The 20029-nt window shown below is 43.0% G+C and overlaps 1 protein-coding gene across 16 annotated transcripts in view; it reads right to left on the bottom strand.

Moving 5' to 3' along the window:
- The window catches only part of FRYL (FRY like transcription coactivator), a 387869-nt gene that overhangs the window by 199380 nt on the left and 168460 nt on the right, over positions 1 to 20029 (bottom strand). For all 16 annotated transcript variants that reach the window (XM_037897819.2, XM_037897820.2, XM_037897812.2 and 13 more), the window contains 5 exons: positions 9452 to 9505; positions 5948 to 6087; positions 5260 to 5356; positions 1125 to 1204; positions 452 to 532 (listed from right to left, as the gene is read on the bottom strand). In XM_037897819.2, the coding sequence (XP_037753747.1) occupies positions 452 to 532; positions 1125 to 1204; positions 5260 to 5356; positions 5948 to 6087; positions 9452 to 9505 (452 nt within the window). The remainder of the gene's footprint in view (positions 1 to 451; positions 533 to 1124; positions 1205 to 5259; positions 5357 to 5947; positions 6088 to 9451; positions 9506 to 20029) is intronic.

Below are 20029 nucleotides of genomic sequence, written 5' to 3'. Positions count from 1 at the left end.
TTAAATGTCTAATCTGTAAAATCTTATTAAATGATAGAAATACGCAATATGCATCTCATGAAGTTATGAGCCATTAACACTCCCATTTTATTCCAACCCTCATTGGACAGACTTGGAATTGTACTCAAGCTAATGAGAGAGACTAGTAATGAGAGAGAGGAAAGTGCCATACTGAAGGAAGCACTGTGCAATAGAAAAATGTATAATTTATGTTTCAAAGAAAGGACAGCATTTCTTATTTTGTTAGACTATGGGAATGATGCACAACAATGTGTCTGCTATGCCAAATGCTTGATTAGTAGCTGACTTTCTTATGTATAACTATGGAAAAGCTTCCAGTTTGCTAACATTATTAATAAATGTGCTGTAAGTAGTAGTCAGGGAGGATAGTTTTACCTTTTGGAGAAAAAAAAAAAAGAGGGAAAAGGAAGAAGTGAAATATCGAGCTTACTTTGATTGAGCAAGAACCCCTATCACTTCTGCATATAAATCTGCAATAATATGCACATTCCCAGTGTTGGTTCCTGAATACCTATGGGGAGAAGAAAAGAAAAGAACAAGGATGTGCTTTTAGAAAATATTATTTGAATGTATCAACAGTGTGCTCAGCGGTATACAAAACATAAAAGGTGCTCCATGCAATGAGGAATTACCAATCTGAATAGAAAGACCACACTTCACTGGGAACTCTTTCAGACCTACATTCTGTTTTTAAGTTTAAAAATGGATAACATCTGAACTGGTGTAGGTTAATTTTGGTAGGCTTACTGGATGCAATACATTTTAAGGTGGAATTGTATATAGCACTCTACATGGGAAGAGTTTATTTATGTAACCTGACAACGACCTTCTATTTTTCTTGCCCTTATTGTGCAAATTAAGCTGTATATTTTAAGACAAACAAAATAAGCCTTCTATTGCACACAGCCGTCTTTTTTAAACAGTCATGATTTTTAGCTTCAAAAATCAATATTAATTACATTTTTTGTGTATTATCGCCAAATCTATTAGGTGTGAGGCAATCAGAACAGAAAACCTATGCAGTCAGTCTGAAAACAGCCTGATGATAAAGCACTGGGAATTAAAACAAAAAATATTATGTGTATGAATTAAACTTGACTTACCCTTCCTTGTGTTTAAAGTGCTTAAAAGCCAAATTCAGAACTTCATGTACTAAAGGATCTGGCACTGGATGAACAGGTATCTGAAATATAGATACAATTTCACTTAATATATCAGTACATAAATACCACTGTGCTATGCCCCTTAGAAATATTCAAGAATAGATTAGGAGGCAGATCCTGAGATGGCATAACTGTCACAGTTCCACTGACTTCAATGGAGCTGTGACAACTGAAACCAGGTGAGGTTCTGTGACTAGATATTCAAGCACTATGACTCCACATCAGTGATGTGTGGCATTCTGTTAAATAATCTGACTACTGAGTTTAAGTAATCAAAAATGGCAATCAAAAATTAAGTGATCACATCATTATGTGCATATCATGAATAGCTATGAGTCTAGATTAACTGTTTCATTTCAGACCTCACTAACTGATGTGGTCTGACCATTCCAGATTTAACCTCAAATGTAGGGTAAAGATATTCATGTCAGGGAAAGGAGGCCAAAGGCATCAGTTTAAAAGCTCATCCATCTGGTTAAGAGCAAAGAGAAAAAGCAAGAACAGAGAAGAGGAGTTTATGCCCAGTTTGTATCACATCAAAGGAGGTGACATAAATGTGTAAGGAAATGGTTGAACACTGGCCCCAAATGCACAGCCCACCTTTGCCCAGTGTGTATGTTTTTTTTTTTTAAACTGTCAAAAATCATGTTTATGAAGCTTTTTGATGATTAAAGTGTTTTATAAGTACTATATACCAGAGTGGCCACGCACACATCAATTTCTTCCTAAGAATAAAGTAGATTTGGTGTAGAGATCAGGTGTATAGATCAGGTACAAACACATCTAAGTGGGCCAATCTCACAGTGGCTCTGTTTAGCATCACATAAAAGGTGTAGAGGTTTTATATTTTGGGTTCAATGGAAGAGCTTTCCTTTTTAGCCTTTCAGCTATGTTTTCATTTTGCCTCCTAAGAGTCAGCACCTAAAAAGAGCCAAATATATTCTTTAAAAGGTCATTTTTGTTCTGGATGTACACCCACTTTTTACTATTTATTTAACTAATCAAATCACATTACACTACTTTAAATGTTTAAACAGGCTAGCTTTGTCAAATAATTAAATTTTCAAAGACTACTAAGAGTAAGTTATTTTTATTTCAGAAGTATCCTCCAGCCCCCACACAACCCCCCCAAAAAGAATTTTATGATTCAAGTACAGAGAATGCAATACACCTCTCTGTCCTGGGACTTTCCTCCTGTAAAATTTTCTATTATTATATTTTATACATGAATAAATGTGAAGTTCAAACTAATGCAAATAATATCGAGTGTTAGCATGCAGCTAACTCTCTCCTGCAAAGTAGTAGGTTGATGATTGCTGATATTGATGCTACTGAGAATGGACAAAAATGAAGAATCTGTAACTGGGGTTCTTTGAGATGGACAGTGCATATTCAGAGTTGGGTTGCACCGGCCGGTGGAACCTTCTAATAGCAGTACCCGTTGAAGCGCTCACACTCCCTCCTACCCCTTCTGATAGCATTCCCGAACACTCGGAGGGTGAGGCTATAGAAGGGGGTCAGATGCCCTCTGCTGCCTCAATTCCTTCTACTGCTCCACGGCCTAGAGTCAAGTTCTATTAGGACTCCGTGGAGTATGAATACTCAAGCTCTCTACCCACTCTCTCTTCTTCTGAGTCCTAAAAATCTTGACTTTAAGAAGAATGTTACTTTTTGGGTACTTTGTTGATTTAACGTACCTACAGCAAATTGAATCCTGAGGAGCCTCTTGCATGGCAGAAAAGCCCTACCTTCCTATGTGTCAAGAACTGCTCGTATGAAGGGAATTCTCTGTGCAGGACAGATGTGGGACTTTTTCATATTGATCAAAAGTCCTAATCTCTCATAGCTTGAGAAAGCTCTTTTGAAATGTGAGTTTGAGGAGCCCACCATCTAGATAAGGGTAAACAAAAATACATTGTCTTCTCAAAGGGGCTGCTACAGTAGAAAGGTATTTTGTAAAACTCTAGAGGCAGCAGACAGGCCAGAAGGAAGGTCCTTATACTGGAAATGCATTAGCACCATAAAAGCAGAGATATTTGTGGTGATTTGGTCTGATACGGTATCTACACAGGGATAAAAGACCCGCCGCCTGGCTGTGGCTGGCCTGGGTCAGCTGACTTGGGCTCATGGGGCTCGGGTTCTGGGGCTAAAAATCGCTGCGTAGAGAATCTGGCTCTAGCCTGAGCCCAAATGTCTACACAGCGATTTTTTCAGCCCTGGAGCCCAAGCCCTGCAACTCTGAGTCAGCTGACCCAGGCCAGATACGGGTTTTTTATCCTTGTGTAGATATACTCAGAGATACAGAAATAAGCTACCACAATAACTGATGTAAATATGTGAATCTGTGATGAAGAAACTTGTTGATTCCATAACTAACTTTGGATCTGTTAGATGAAATTTATGAAGGAATTTACCCTAATGAGCACTCTTCGCTTTCAGTTTAGGATCCAATGCTGACAGATCTGGAGCCAATGAATCTCCTCAGTGTAACGTCACACCACTAACAGGTGCTTTTTTGTCTTTTGCCATCTTTTTTGGAACACAGATGGACAATCTAATGGCTTTTCTCTCACCACTCGCTTCTTGCCTCAGATGACAGTGCCAAGGGAGTCTCTGGAGCTTTCATTGTTGGCTCAAAGTTTGAGAACAGACTGTGCAGCAGTCATGGAACTCTATCCCAGAGCCAAAAATCAGACCTTCCATCATAGTACTCTTTTTCTTCGAGTTAGCTGTACGAGGTGCTGACACCCATCTTTTTAACTTGTGCTTGAATCCCTTAGAGTTATCAATTCCAAGCAGCTTTGCCAGAAAAGCTTCTTGAAGCAAAAGGGCTTGCTGTCTGTTCAGATGCTCCTTACGTGCTCTCTGAGTGAACATACTGTAGATAGATTTCAGAGTAACAGCCGTGTTAGTCTGTATTCGTAAAAAGAAAAGAAGTACTTGTGGCACCTTAGAGACTAACCAGTTTATTTGAGCATGAGCTTTCGTGAGCTACAGCTCACTTCATCGGATGCAAGCAAAACATTGCTTGCATCCGATGAAGTGAGCTGTAGCTCACGAAAGCTCATGCTCAAATAAACTGGTTAGTCTCTAAGGTGCCACAAGTACTCCTTTTCTTTTTACTGTAGATAGAGCAAGTCAAATAAGAGTGGTCGTCACCAAGACATGCCAAGCATCTGACATGGGTGTCCAGTTCCAGGAAGACTACCAGGCAAGATGCACACCTCTTAAAACTGGATTGCTTTGCCTTTGGATCTGCCATTTAGCCAGTAGATGAAACTGATTTTAACAACTATTTAGCTACCCTAAAAACAACTGACCTAAATAACTAATTATTCTTACCCTAATTATACTAACTATACTAAAAGTAAAAAGCTATCCAAGTCACTAAAAATTCTTGAGAGAAGGCTCTGGATCCAAGAGATCTGGAGACATCCACATCTGTCTGCTGCTGTAGTTGGAAGGAACAGAGATGGCAGAGGGCAACACATCCCCTTATGCTCAGAATGTTTGGGAACATTGAGGGGAAGGATAGGATGGACATGCAAGTACTGTAATGGGTAGTGCTATGAGAACAGTCCAACATCTCAGCTGCACCAGCCACCATCAGTTGGAATATGTGGAGAACACTCAAAGAAGAATTATGTTTCCTCATTCTGACTTTTCTTTGCATTAACATAGTCCTCTTCAAACATGATTACCTCACTGTGAAACAGAAACCTTTTCGTACACCCCACAATGTCTACATAGGGGATTTTCAATACAGAACTTTGGTGTGCACTGCTAGTCACATCCCCATAGTCCAAACTGTGCGGCAGAGTAGACATGCCCTCTAAGAGATTTCAATAGAGAAGGTATAAAGAAGGGATGGGGAGCTGAGGAGAGAGCAAGTAGGAGAGGCGGAAAGCTTTGTGCAGCTGAAAGAATTATTGTAACATCACATGTACTCATCCTGTACTGGCCTGAGTTTTATATAAAAAAAACTTGAAGTAGATGACTGAAACATTTGGATGTTAACAATTACAAACAAAAGATTAACAGCAAGCACACACCTTGTAGAAGCTAAAGAGCTTACCTGTTTTAGAACTTCTACTAAAACTAAACAAAAAATGAAATCTACAGCTAAATCCCTCCTTTCAAGTAGATAATCTCTCTCACGCTGTTGCTCATCCCTAAAGGAAGAAATTAAGAACAAACATTATATGTAGGACTTAATTCAGATACGTAGTATAAGAGTTACACATTAATGCTTGGTTGGTTGTTTTAAAGTAAAAATAGTCAGATACATATCCAATACAGTACATGTTTAGGAAAGAATTACAGGTTTGGGGGGCAGCAGGATTTTTTTTTTTTTTTTTGGGGGGGGGGGGGGGGGGGGGGAATTGTTTCAGGAGGCCAGAAAATCTTTCTGATTTTTTTCTTACTGCTTCCATGCCTCGTTTCCCCCACCCCTCCCAAGGTAGCCAAAAAAAAAAAAAACCCAACCCCCACTCTCAAGAGGACATGAACTAGTTAGGAATCACTTCAGAGTGCATCAACACTGCTCCTTAAATTAGCCCGAGGAATCATTAAGTTATTCAAGGTGTTACTTCTCCCCAGGTTAAGGGCAAAATCTGAGAAACTTTAGCCTCTTCTGACCCAGGAAATAAGACCCCAAAATATGAAATGTTTTGTTATCCAAAAAGTACAACTACACTTTTATAGCAATAAACATATGAACCAAATGCTGATTTGCTGGGGGGAAAAAATCCAATGGCACTTACCCCTTAGATTTTGTGCTAGATCGAGGTCTGTATTCATAAGATTCATCTTCAGTTCCATTTTGACGCCTGTACCAGTCAAACAAGGTGCGTAGTAAGGAGGGGAGACAGTGCTCTGCTACTGAGCTCATAGAGCTTATCAACTGGAAAGATAAAAAAGGTATATTGGTTAATGTAAGATTTATAATTTAGTTACTTCAAATCATCCTCTCTTCTAGATTTATTAATACTGTCTGAATAGTTCTATGTTATGTTAGAGTAATTTTTGTACAAAATAATCTTTATGTTCATTCAAGGGAATTTTTGTAATCACAACATTCTAAATCAAACATAATGAAAAACGTATGATAAAGAAACAAGCAAATATTGTAAAGTTAATCTGGAGCTTTGAAATACTCTATATAGGCAACCATGCTAAAATTAACTAGAAGATGCTAGATATTTTAAAATAATGTACCTGAATGCTGTCACAAAGCAAATTCACATTTAAAGCACACAATTATTTCACAATATAAATTATGGAAAAGTGATATTCTTCCCAATGTGTTTATGCACGCACTTCTCTTCAGAAGTCTTATGAGGCTGTGTCAGGGGTTTGTGGCTCCAGATAAAGTGGCTACTGGAGTGCTCCTAGATGAGGCATAGTCAGACGAACCAGCTCCAAGCAGACTAAGATCAGAGGCCTGGCACAGTGATCTTTCAGTTGGGAACATTTTAAGTTTAACTTGAGGTTTCCTAGATCTCTGGGTTTATTTGCAAAATGACTTCCAAATAGCACACTCCTCAGTGATGTGCCCCTCATCTAGGCAAATTAAGCACTTACCCTACCCATCATTTAAGAGCATTTCTGTCTCTCATACTGGGCAGTTTTTGCAACCTAGGGATGAGATCATTTTTGGCTGAACCAGTACTGAGAGTACTTCCCCAGTAAATAAACAAGAATAGTTTCCTCAAAAAGAAACAAAAGGAAACACTGTAAAATTCCAACATTAACCTAACTAGCTAGCTAGTACTTAACTGCTAATTACATAAAATTTAGAGGCAGCCAATGAGAGGTTCAATTCGTAGCCATGAGCAGTGAGAAGGAACAGAGGGAAAGTTGGAACACATTTGCCCTTTTTGCCCTCAGCTGGAGACACAAGGACACTAAGGGTACATGAGTCATCCCATCGGGTACTGCTGATCATAAGTCTCTAGCTTGAGTGCACAGGACACACGCGCACCAACATATATGTGGACATGCATTCAAAGAAGAAAGAAGTTTTCCACTGCCATACTTTCTTCCTTTTCCTTTCTGATCATTTGTCAATGCCAGTGATTGGAAAGTTGTTTTTAAAACAGGGGTGGGCAAACTTTTTGGTCCGAGGGCCATATTGGGGTTGCGAAACTGTATGGAGTGCCAGGTAGGGAAGGCTGTGCCTCCCCAAACAGCCTGGCCCCACCCCCTATCCACCCCCACCCACTGACTGCCCCTCTCAGAACCTCCGACCCATCCAACCCTCCCTTCCCCTCCGCCTCCCCCCCCCGGCTCCTTGTCCCCTGGCCGCCCCCTCCTGGCACCCCCTGCCCCTAACCTCCCCACCAGGACCCCACCCCCTATCCAACCCCCCCCGCTCCCTGCCCCCTTACTGCCCCCCAGCTTCCCTACCCAACCTCCTTCGCTGCCGCCCCCTTACCATGCTGCTCAGAGCGGCAGGAGCTCGCAGCCCTGCTGCCTGGATGGAGCCAGCCGCGCTGCCTGTGCAGCGGCGTAACTGCGGGGGAGGAGGGGCAGCAGGGGAAGGGCCGGGGCTAGCCTCCCCAGCCAGGAGCTCAAGGGCTGGGCAGGACGGTCCTGCAGGCTGGATGTGGCCCGCGGGCTGTAGTTTGCCCACCTCTGCCTTAAGGTGTGCTAGGACATTCACACTTTAGGATTTAGAAAGAAAATAATGCATTAAAGCAATCAAGATGGCAACATAATGTAACATTTTTTAAAAAATAGGCAAAATACTATATTTCTTTATTATTTTTAATATATTTTGGTTAACGATCTATCCTATAAAACATACTTCACTATTTATAGTTTTTAAACATGATCAATTTCAATCCTGTACTTTGCAAAGACAAACTACTCACTCTTCATAATTATCTTTTTGACCCAAGGATAAGAAGTCATCTTTAACAGGAATAGATAGACTTTATCAGGAGGAGGAAGAAAGAAGGGGGATAACCTAAGAAAGGAAACTCTAAGACCCCTTCAATTTGCAAGTTACTTTCCCTTTCTCCAGTCTGCCTTTTAGTGTTTTTAGCCCCACTCAATATCCTACTTTATTCACTATTCCCCTTCATCATCTGTTCTATAGCCTCCTTCTGTATTCTCTTTCCTCATGCTGAGTTCAGCTTCTCACTCCAACATAGTGCTGTTCTGACTGGAAAAGGTTTAGAAAGGTAGCCTCCATGGTTCTTCTTCCCCCTCACTCCTACTCAGAGTCTCCCTTCTCAGAGTCTTCCCTACTCAGAGTCTCCACCTGGGCTGTCTACTCTGCTTCCCCTTTGGGTCCCTCCTTACGTTCTCCTCTTCTGCTGCAACAGAGCCAGAGCTCTGACAATGCTGCTGCAGGAGCTGCTGCAATGCTGAAAACCACTTACGTTGCAAAACAGCTCCCTCTGCAAATTGGCTTTCAGAGACACTTACTTCTAAATAACATGTTCTATCCATCTCTGGACATTACATCAAATGAGTATAGCAGAATCAGAGATGGGGACACAAAAAACACAACCACATGCCATATATTGAGTAGCAAGGCTGTAAATTCAATTATGATCAAATATGTCCAAACACCCATCATTAACTATTGTCTCCTTCTTAGTCTTTCAGCTTCCCACCTTGGGTTTGCCTAGGATCGTCTGCACCTCACCTCATGGAATTTTCTTATTTGAGGACACCTGCATGAAACTTCCTAAACAAAAGTAATCTCAACAAAAACAAGATTAAAAATAGGAAATAGAATTAAAACAACAGAAATGGTTTGCTTAACGTATCTCAAGTGAAAACAGACCAGGTACTTTCACCTTAGTTACCGAAGAAAAAAAGAAAAGTGATTGGCTTACATCCCCTGAAAGCAATCCCCTCTCAGACTATTCTAGTCCACTTGTCAGTACTGCAGTGATGTCTTAATACCAACTCCTTTTCTGTGTCCCCTGTCAAGTTGCTTATTAAATCCTAGTTTTCTGAAGTCAAAGAGATTCAAAAACTGTTCATGAAACAGTATCATTCTCCACCTTCTAGGCAATGGCCCTTGAGAAAATAAAACCCTTTAATGATTACATTTTAGAGTAGGTAACAAAAATCGGACTTATTATCTCTGGTAATTATTTAACATAAACCAGTACACTAACATTCTAAGTTAATCATCTGAACAGTAGAACTGTTATCCTCCGCTTGCATGGAACACCTTAATTCCATACAACCTGAAAAAAAGAAAAAAAAACAGACAATGCAGTATCTTAAATGAAAGTGTTTCCTACCTGATCAAATTGAAGATCTTCACCTCTTTGAAGAGATCTTGACAAGAGCTTTTCCTAGAAACAAAATAAAAATCATTAGAGAGTATGAAGCATGCAATTAGCTAAAAGCAAAGCATTGCAACAAGCAAAACAAGCAAATGTGATATAACATAGGTGTAAAAAGCAGGAATCAACATACTTTATGAAAATGTAAAGAGGCATAGATCAGTCTCAACTCCAGCTATATTTTCCAGCTGGAAAAAATTTTTAAGATGTGAATTGAATACAGAAAACATCAGAGATGAACAAGCTAGTTCGGTGGCTTAGTTGTCGCACTACACGCTGTCAATCACAAAACCTGGAATTTCTGAATTCCAGAAGCTGTCTAGGTCTCATTCCTCAGCAGGGGCTTAAAAAGATCATCATGCTGCTCCACCTGGATAGCTGGTGATGAGTGACAAACTGACTTCTACGGAAATCCCATCCGGCCCTCCTACACACAGCATATTCATGATCATGGGAGACAGATATAGGGAGAAAGGAAGTTGTAAGAGGGGAAACGATAAGGCCTTCATGAAAGTGGAACCTCACTCCAATCCCCATCTATTTTTTTGCCCCTCACTTTCCCTACTGTAAAGGAGAAAGAAAGTGATGTATAATAACGTTAAGATACCAGTTATAAGTACACTTACATTTGAGATAGCCATGTAGAGGAAAAATGCAATATTAATATCAGACAAAAGTTACAAGTTTGTATCAGTACCTCATGACTATCAATCATTATAAAATATACTGGGTTGAGCAAATATATTCATGATAAAATGATGAAATAAATATTAAAATATTAAAAGAAAAAATGTTCAGAAACTGGAACAAAAGTACCCATTTAAAATACTTCTGAGTATTACACTATTGTGTTTGATTTATGATCTTCAAGATTACCCACACTCATTTTATCAAAAATACAATTTTAAGGCTCTTCCCATGAGGCCAAGCCAAGAAAGAAACAGACACAAATTCCTCAGTCCCACATTATTCTGTGGGCCATGATCTACTAGTTAATTAGGGCTGCCAACCATCTAATCACAAAAACCCAAACACCCTTGCCCGCCCCTATTTCACCCCTGCCCCGCTCATTCCATCCCCCTTCCCTCCATTGCTCACTCTCCCCCACCCTCATTCACTTCCACCGGGCTGGGGCACGGGGTTGGGGTGTGGAAGGGGGTGCGAGCTTTGGGCTACAAGGTGGGACTGACGGGTTCGGAGTGTGGGAGGGGGCTCCGGGCTGAGCCTGGGGCAGGCGGTTGGGGTGCAGGAAGAGGTTTGGGGTGCAGGCTCTGGGAGGGAGTTTGTGTGTGAGAGGGGGCTCAGGGCTGGGGCAGGGGGTTGGGGTGCCAGAAGGGATGAGGGATGTGTGGGCTTACCTCAGGCGGCTCCCGGAAGCGGCCGGCATGTCTGGCTCCTAGGCTCAGGAGCAGCCAGGCAGCGATGTGTGCTGCCCCTGCCTGCAGGCACTGCCCCCGCAGCTCCCACTGGCGATGGTTCCCAGCCAAGGGAAGCTGCAGAGTCAGCACTCGGGGGGGGGGGGGGGGGGGGGAGCAGCACGCAGTGACCTCACTGGACACTCCTGTGCCTTGGAGCCACAGGGGTGTGCCAATTGCTTCCGGGAGCCATGCAGAGCCAGGGCAGGTAGGGAGACTGCCTTAGCCCCACTACACCGCTGACTGGACTTTTAGCGGCCTATTAAAATCTCCCAGATTGGTTTCAGTAGCCACCAGGAGATCCAGAAGACTCCCAGCCAATCCGGGAGGGTTGGCAACCCTATAGTTAATACTCTAAACTAAAGCAAGGTTCCACAGTAATGGACGTAAGTGGGAAGTAAGAGTCATAAATAACAAAGTGTGTTGACAAATTTTCAGTAATTAGAGAGGAACTTTAAGGTTAATTCGCTTTTTATTTTTAAATAAACAGAATCAGCAAGTAGGTCACTGATTTTTATGAACAATTTAAACTTCGACCACTTAAAGGTTATTATTTAACAAAAAAGAAAATGTTCTTGAAAAAAATATTTTTATAGTTCAATTAGTAGTCTTTCCGCCCTAGCTAAAGATTTGAGATCTGAAAAAATGAAAACAAATCAGACGAAACCACACCACACCCTTCAGAAATGGTAAGTAACTAATTGCACAGGTCAACAGAAAGGTAACACTGGTAGCCTGATGGAAAATGGATTACAGCTACACTAATTACATGTAAGAATGCATAACTTAAAACAAAAAAAGAGAGAGAGAGAGAAAACATTTAATCAAGAAAAATACAACCTCCAAATTTTACTGGCAGAGAATAATAAGAAAACAAATCCCAACCACTTCTTATATGGTAATTCCTAGAAAAAATAAAATGCACGTATGCCGTTCTAGCATGTGCGCACAGCTCTATTTGTACAAGACAACACTGAATATTTTAAAATGATCTCTGCAGTGATCAATCTGGATTAAAAAACTAGAATGTGGAATCACGAGGCTCAATGCATGGGTATATGGAAAATAAACCCTACCCTGTCAAACTAACTGGATATTTTTTTTTATGAGATTACAAATTTTGTTGATAAAGGAAATAGTGTTGATGTAATATATTTAGACTTCTGTAAGGTGTTGACTTGGTACTACATGAGATTTCGATTAAAAAAATATTAGACATAAAATTAACACAGCACAAATTAAGTGGACAAAATATTAACTAACTGACAGATCTCAAAATGTAACTGTAAACGGGAAATTATCATTGAGCAGATATATTTCCTGTGGGGTCCTATAGGGAGCGGTTCTTGGCCCTATACTATTTAACATTTTTATTAATGACCCAGAAGAAAACATAAAATCATCACTGATAAAGCTTAAAAATGTCACAAAAATTGGGTTGGTGGTAAATAATTAAGAGGACAGGTCACCTATACAGTGCGATCTGGATTGCTTAGTGAGTAGGATGCAAGCAAACAATGTGTGTTTTAATATGGCTAAATGTAAATGTATACATCTAGGAACAAAGAATGTAGGCCAGATTGACAGGATAGGGAACTCTATCCTGGAAAGCAATGACTGAAAAAGATTTGAGGGCCATGGTGGGTAATCAGCTGAATATGTGCTCCTACTGTGAAGCTGTGTCCATAACAGCTAATGTGATCCTCAGATGTGAAAAGAGGGAAATCCCGAATAGGAGTAGAGAGATTATTTTACCTTGTGTATTTGGCAGTGATGTGAATGCTGCTGGAATACTGTGTCCAGTTCTAGTGTCCACAATTCAAGAAGGACGCTGGTAAATTAGAGAGGGTTTAGAAAAGAGCCATGACAATGACTAAAGGATTAGAAAACATCCCTTATAGTGAAAGACTCAAAGAGCTCAATCTATTTAGTTTAACAAAGAGAAGATGAAGGGGTGACAATCAGAGTTGATAAAAACCTACATGGGGAACAAATATTTGATAAATGCGCTCTTCAGTCTAGCAGAGAAAGGTATAACACAATCCAATAGCTGGAATATGAACCTAGACAAATTCAGAGTGGAAATAAGGTGTACATTTTTAAGAGTGAAAGTAATTAACTATTGGAACAATTTACCAAGGGTTTTCGTGAATTCCCCATCACTGACAATTTTGACACTTTTCTTGCAATTGCCTTAGTGCAAAGACCATGTTGATAGTTGATGTACTGGCATGGAAGCTGCACTGACTCTGGATATACACGTTCAGCAAGAATTTGCAGTCTATTGACAATGACCCATGCAAATGCCTTGCCAGCAACACAAAAAAAAGATTCCTCTGTAGTTGTTGCAATCTCTCATCTCCTTCGTTTGTATACAGTTATGATGTTGCAACCTTCGTGTCTTTTGGTGTCTCTCCTTCCCTTTAGCAGGCAAGCAAGACATTGTGCAGATGTTTAAGTACAACCTGTCCTCCTTATTTCAGTACTTCATCCGTTAAGAGAACTTCTTTCTGCTGATGATGCAGTATTTTTCGCACACAGCGACAAGGAGCTCCAGCAACTTTGCAATAGCTTTGCACTAGCCTGTGATGAATCTGGAGTAACCATCAGTCTAAAGACAACAATGATTTTGATACTAGATGTTTTGACGGCACCAGAAGTTTCAATAGTTAGCACCATGCTAGAAATTGTGCATAAATTCTGCTATCTGGAATCAACTGTATCGGAAAACAGCAGCAGGAACTATGAACATAGATACCAGAGGAGTAATTCGGATCCAAAGACAGTGGGGGGTGATGATGGACAGTTAGCTCACTGAGCAGGCAAGTTCATCCTCTTCCCCTCTCCTTTTCCAAACACGTCATCAGTGCCCTATTACATACCATTTATACCACACATTTATATCCACTAAACCAGCGGTCGGCAACATGTGCCAAAGGTGGCACGCGAGCTGATTTTTACTGGCACACTGCTGCCAGCTGGGATCCCGGCCGCCACCCTGCTCAGCTTGCTGCTGGTCTGGGTGAACGGAACCCCAGACCAGCGGCAGGCTGACCGGTGTAGTGTATTAAATTTCTCCCCGTAGGAATGTGCTACTTGTGGAGCACCAGGACTGGCAGCCGTAAGTAGTACACCATAAGTAGCACATTCCTAAGGGGAGAAATTTAATACACTACACCGGTGTAGGGAAAGCTGTGCCTCCCCAAACAGCCAGCCCACTTCCCACCCCCTGACTGCCCCCCCTCATAACCCCTGATTCATCCAACCCCACCCACCCCCTGCTCCTTGTCCCCGACTACCCGCTCCCAGGACCCCCCTGCCCCCTGACTGCCCCCCTCAGAACCCTCCACCCATCCAACCCCCCCTGCTCCTTGTCTCCTGACCACCTCCTCTTGGGAACCCCCACCCCTATCCACCCCCCCCCCCCGGACCCTACCCAAGCCCCCTTGCTCCCTGACTGCCCTGACCCCTATCAGGCCCCCCGGGACTCCCATGCCTATCCAACCACCCCTGTTCCCCGTCCCCTTACCATGCTGCTCAGAGCATCAGGACTAGCAGCCGTAAGTAGTACACCGTAAGTAGCTCATTCCTAGGGGGAGCAATTTAATACACTACACCCGCCCATGCTTAGCCCGCTGATGGTCTGGAATTCTCAAAATATGTTCTCTCACCCCTTATCAAAAATTACACTACAATTAGCTTAAAAACTTGAAAACTTAAAAACTTTGTATATTACAATGATTGTTAAAAAATGTATAATGTTAATAAATACATAGGTTTGATGAAACAAAGTAGTTGTACTTATGTGCCTATGCTTAATTTGTGTTTTCGATGATTTACCTTCTACAAAAATCTCATGTCTCGCACCCCCAGAAAGGGCATCTCGCACCCCCAGGAGGTGCGTGCAACCCCAGGTTAAGAACCACTGCATTAAACTGATAAGATCTGCATTTTAATTTAATTTTAAATGAAGCTTCTTAAACATTTTAAAAACCTTGTTTACTTTACATACAACAATAGTTTACAGAGTAACAGCCGTGTTCGTCTGTATTCGCAAAAAGAAAAGGAGTACTTGTGGCACCTTAGAGACTAACCAATTTATCTGAGCATAAGCTTTCGTGAGCTACAACTCACTGCATCCGATGAAGTGAGCTATAGCTCACGAAAGCTTATGCTCAAATAAATTGGTTAGTCTCTAAGGTGCCACAAGTACTCCTTTTCTTTTAACAATAGTTTAGTTACATAACATAGACTTACAGAGAGAGAGACCTTCTAAAAATATTAAAATGTATTACTGGCATGCAAAACCCTAAATTAGAGTGAATAAATGAAGACTCGGCACACCACTTCTGAAAGGTTGCCGACCCCTGCACTAAACAATACTAGGATAATGTAAAACAAAATTATATGCAACAACGTATTTATGTCCTCCTTGCATGCCAGGGGCTATATGTTCCCCCTTGCATCCTCCCCATTCCAGGGACTCAATATCCCCTTGTCCATACTAGCCCTCCCACCCCAGGACCCACTGCCCTCTCTTCCACCTAATGCTAGAAGTCCTACATCTCTTCAAACCCCCTTCAAATGTTCCCCCTTCCCATATTTCTCTGAGTCTGGAACTTATGTCCCCTTCACCCCTCCCAATACCAGAGGCTCTTTATCTCCCCAGTGGGGGAAGGGAATGACACTCTCTATTCACAATACTCTTCCCCCTTCATTCGGAATAGTACCAGCACGCATACGTGTTTATAGGCTTGTGTGGCGGCACCATGTTGGAAGAAGGAAGCTCTCCTTGGCCTTCTGGCTCCCCCTTCTGGAACGCTTCTCTCCATTCACCAGTTATTTGGTATTTCCCCTCAAGGGAGGCAGGAGTGTTTAAAGTGCTCCCGCTGTTGCGGATAGCACTTCCGCCTCTGAAGCGGAGTTCACCTCACCTCTCTTCCTTCCCCTCCAAACCAGCCTGAAAGTTTGGTGGGGAGTAAGGGAAGGAATTGCATCCTTCCATCTCTAAAATTATGCTTGTGATAGTCTTAGCCTTAGCTTTACCTTTATGGTCCACCACTATTGTGCTTCATCTGAATATCTAACAATATAGAACTTTTATTTTTAAAAGAGAGAAAGAATCAGAACAGAAGACTGGCCTACTGCCACTACTTGAAAAGAATTTGATTACGCTAAATAAACTAAATACTTCCTACATGAATTTTCATGAATTTCAGAAAGTATAATCATCATAGTAATTGCAATATCAAGTATTTGGCTTTCCTGTCACCTGTATTATTGTGTTTATTGAATGGAATAGCTGCATGCTATACACCCACTCTTACATGGATTATTGTCAATTTTAGAATAAAAATAGTGAAAATGCCTCTAAGGGCTTGTCTGGGTTTAAGCTGCAGCTTTTTTTGATGCATGTCAAGTAATGCACAACACACAAGCCTAACTAATAGTGTGCACATAGGATGGTGCACCCTCTTTCAATGTGCATCAGTGTATAAGTAAGGCACTAGCTTGCTGCTTACTAACAGCTTGGCATTCTCAAAGGGTAGACCATGATCCTTTGCTTTGCTGCTGAATAGTGTGCATTATGGGATTTTTCTCAATGTGCATTGTGGGATGCATAGCAGAAGCCAGGTAAGTTCAAGTTTTTAAAAAAAACCCCGTTTCCTCATCTCTGCCCCATGCTTCTCCTTTCTTGGCAGGTCAGTGTCATTTTTTTAATTGCTGTCAGACAGCATGAACCCAACAGTGATCTATAGTACTAGCTGGCAACCTCAAATATTCAGAGGTTGCTTGGGCTGTATTTTGGCATTCAAAGCCAGGTGAATTTGGCTTTGGACTTCACCCACCACTATCAAGCAGACGATTTGGTGGCAGCAGCAGCAGGAACTTCAGTGGCAGAGGAAGCGGGATGAGGACAAGGAAGAAGAGGAGGACATCAAGCAGCTGACAGGTAGAGGACAGATGAGAGAAGGGGAAAGGAAAACAGGTAAATGGGCATGTGCTCTCTGTGGTGTGGGCCTAAAACCAATCAATAACCAGGACTTCAGCATGAGACAGAAACGGACTGCCCAGCCAGAGCAGCCATCATTTTGGAAACATGTACAGGGGCAGGGGAGGGCTGAACAAACAGCATGGCCTAAAGGAGGCAGGGGAGCCTCAGATTCAGAAAGGCTCCTAACTCACATCCACCTACAACAGCTGTGACCATGGGGCACCCGGAATAGAAGGCAGCACAGCAGTATAGCACAATAATAAATTGTATAAAAAAAACAAAACAAAAAAAAAATGGTTACTCACCATCTCGTAACTTGTTCTTTGAGATGTGTTGCTCATATCTATTCCAATTAGGTGTATGTGCGTCGTGTCACAGTCGTCGGAAAGTTTTTCCCTTAGTAGCACCTGTCAGGTCGGCTGGAGTGGCACCTTCATGGCACTCAATATATAACCATGCTGAGCTGGAGCCTCCTCAGTTCCTTCTTGACGGTTACTTCAACAGAGGGGAAGGCGGATGGGTTTGGAATGAATATAAGCAACACATCTCGAAGAACAACAGTTACGAGAATGTGAGTAACTGTTTTTTCTTCGAGTGATTGCTCATGTTGATTCCAATTAGGTGACTCCCAAGCCTTACCTAGGTTATGGGATCAAAAGCTGCATCATCTCTGGCATGCTGGATGATGGCGTAACGAGAGGTAAACGTATGCACCGAGGGCCAAGTTGCTGCCCTGCAGACTTCTTGGATTGGGACATGGGCCAGGAATGCCGCCGATGACGCCTGTGCCCTTGTGAAGTGTGCCGTAAGTGCCGGGGCTGATGTCTCAGCCAGCTCGTAGCACGTGTGGATGCAGGATGTGATCCAGGAAGATATTCTTGGAGATCAGTCTAGTAGGCCTTTCATGCAGTCCGCCACCACTATAAAAAACGGGTTCAATTTCCTGAATGGCTTGGTGCATTCGATATAGAAGGCTAACTCTCGCCAAACATCCAAGGAGTGCAGCCTCTGCTCATGGCTACTGGTATGAGGCTTTGGATAAAAAACAGGCAGAAAAATGCGTTGGCTGGTATGGAAATGTGATTCCACCATAGGCAAAAAAGCCGGGAGGTCTGAGCTGCACCTTGTCCTTGGAGAAAACTGTATAAGGTGGGGTGGAGTTAAGGGCCTTTAACTCTGACACCCTTCTTGCTGATGTGATGGCAATTAGGAAGGCTACCTTCCACGATAGGTAGAGAAGGGAGCAAGTCGCCAGCAGCTTGAATGGGGGCCCCATTAATTTGGAAAGGACCAAATTAAGGTCCCATGCAGGAACAGGCTGTCTAATCTGGGGATGTAGCCATCCAGACCCTTGAGGAACCGTCCAACCATGGGGTTGGTGAAGATGGAGCATCCAGAGACTCCGGGGTGGAAAGCCGAGATAGCCGCTAAGTGTACCTTTACGGATGACACTGCCAGGCCTTGCTGTTTCAGGTGAAGAAGGTACTCCAGAATAAGAGGTAATGGCACCTGAAGTGGGGGCGAATGACGCTGGTCACACCTGCAAGTGAACCTCTTCCACATTGCCAGATACGTGGCTCTCAAGGAGGGCTTTCTGCTGCTGAGTAAGACCTCCCTTACCTGTTCTGAGCACAGGAGTGCCATAGGATTCAGCCATGAAGTTTCCAGGCCGTAAGGTGGAGGGACCAGAGGTCTAGGTGATGAAGACGACCGTGGTCCTGAGTGATCAAGTTGGGGAGGAGCAGAAACTTGCTCAGACTGTCGACTGACAGATCCAGAAGCGTGGTGTATCAATGTTGTCACGGCCATACTGGCGCCACCGGGATTATCTCTGCCCCGTCTCTGCAGACCTTGAGCAGTACCTTGGGCATGAGAGGTATCGGGGGGAAAGGCATAGAACAGACGGCCTCCCAGGGTAGCAGGAGTGCATCCAGGATTGAGACTGTGCTGATTTTCTGGAAGGAGCAAAACACTGGGCACTTCCAGTTGCTCCAAGTGGTGTATAGGTCGACTTGGGAAAACCCCCACCTCTGTAAGACGGAATGGATGTCCAGCCGGATGGACCACTCATGGCTGTGGAAGGACCTGCTGAGGTGGTCTGCCAGTACGTTCTGGACTCCGGGCAGATATGATCCTTCCGGGGGGAAGGAGTGGGCTATACAGAATTCCCAGAGCCTGAGAGCCTCCTGACGGAGAGGCGAAGACCAGGTTCCATCCTGCTTGTTGATGTAAAACATTGCAGTGGTGTTGGCTGTCATGATTGCCATGTGCTGACCTTGCAGACGAGACTGAAAGGCCTGGCATGTGAGTTGAACTGCTCTGAGCTCCTTGATATTGATATGGAGAGAGAACTCATCCTGTGACCAGAGGCCCTGCATTCGGAGATCTCCCAGATGTGCGCCCCAACCTAGAGCTGATGTGTCCGTAACTAGAGACAAGGACAGCGGAGGGCTGTTGAAGGGGACTCCTTCGCAGACTATTCTAGCATCAAGCCATCACTGGAGTGACTCTAGCACCTGCTGTGGCACCGTGACCACTAGTCCCAGGCTGTCGCATCCTGGGCAATATGTCGAAGAGAGCCACGTCTATAGAGGCCTGAGTCTCAGTCTGGTGTGTCAGACCACGTACGTGCAGGCCGTCATGTGACCGAGGAGACCGAGGCAATTCCTTCCTGTAGTGGTCAGATACTGTCTCATGCATCGAATGATGCTTGCCATGGTTTGGAATAGGGACTCCGTAGGGCTTGCTCGTGCCTAGACCGAGTCGAACACAGTTCCAGTAAACTCTATCTTCTGGGTCAGAGACAAGGTGGACTTGTTCACGTTGAGGAGGAGACCCAGTCTCTTGAATGTGGATGTGACTAGATGGACCTGCAACTCCACCTGTTCTCTGGTGTGCCTTCTGAGCAGCCAATCATTGAGGTAAAGGTATACCAGCACCTACCTCTTTCAGAGGAAGGCTGCTATCACTGACATGCACTTGGTGAACACTCGTGGGGCTGTCAACAGGCTAAAGGGAAGGACCATGAACTGATAATGTTTTTGGTCGATCATGAACCTTAAGAAGCGTCTGTGTGCAGGGCGAATCGCTATGTGAAAGCGTGCATCTTTCATGTCGAGGATG

This window comes from Chelonia mydas, chromosome 4 (genome assembly GCF_015237465.2).
Source record: "Chelonia mydas isolate rCheMyd1 chromosome 4, rCheMyd1.pri.v2, whole genome shotgun sequence".
Classification (NCBI taxonomy): Eukaryota; Metazoa; Chordata; order Testudines; family Cheloniidae; genus Chelonia; species Chelonia mydas.
This window is presented reverse-complemented; position numbering and strand designations above follow the sequence as displayed.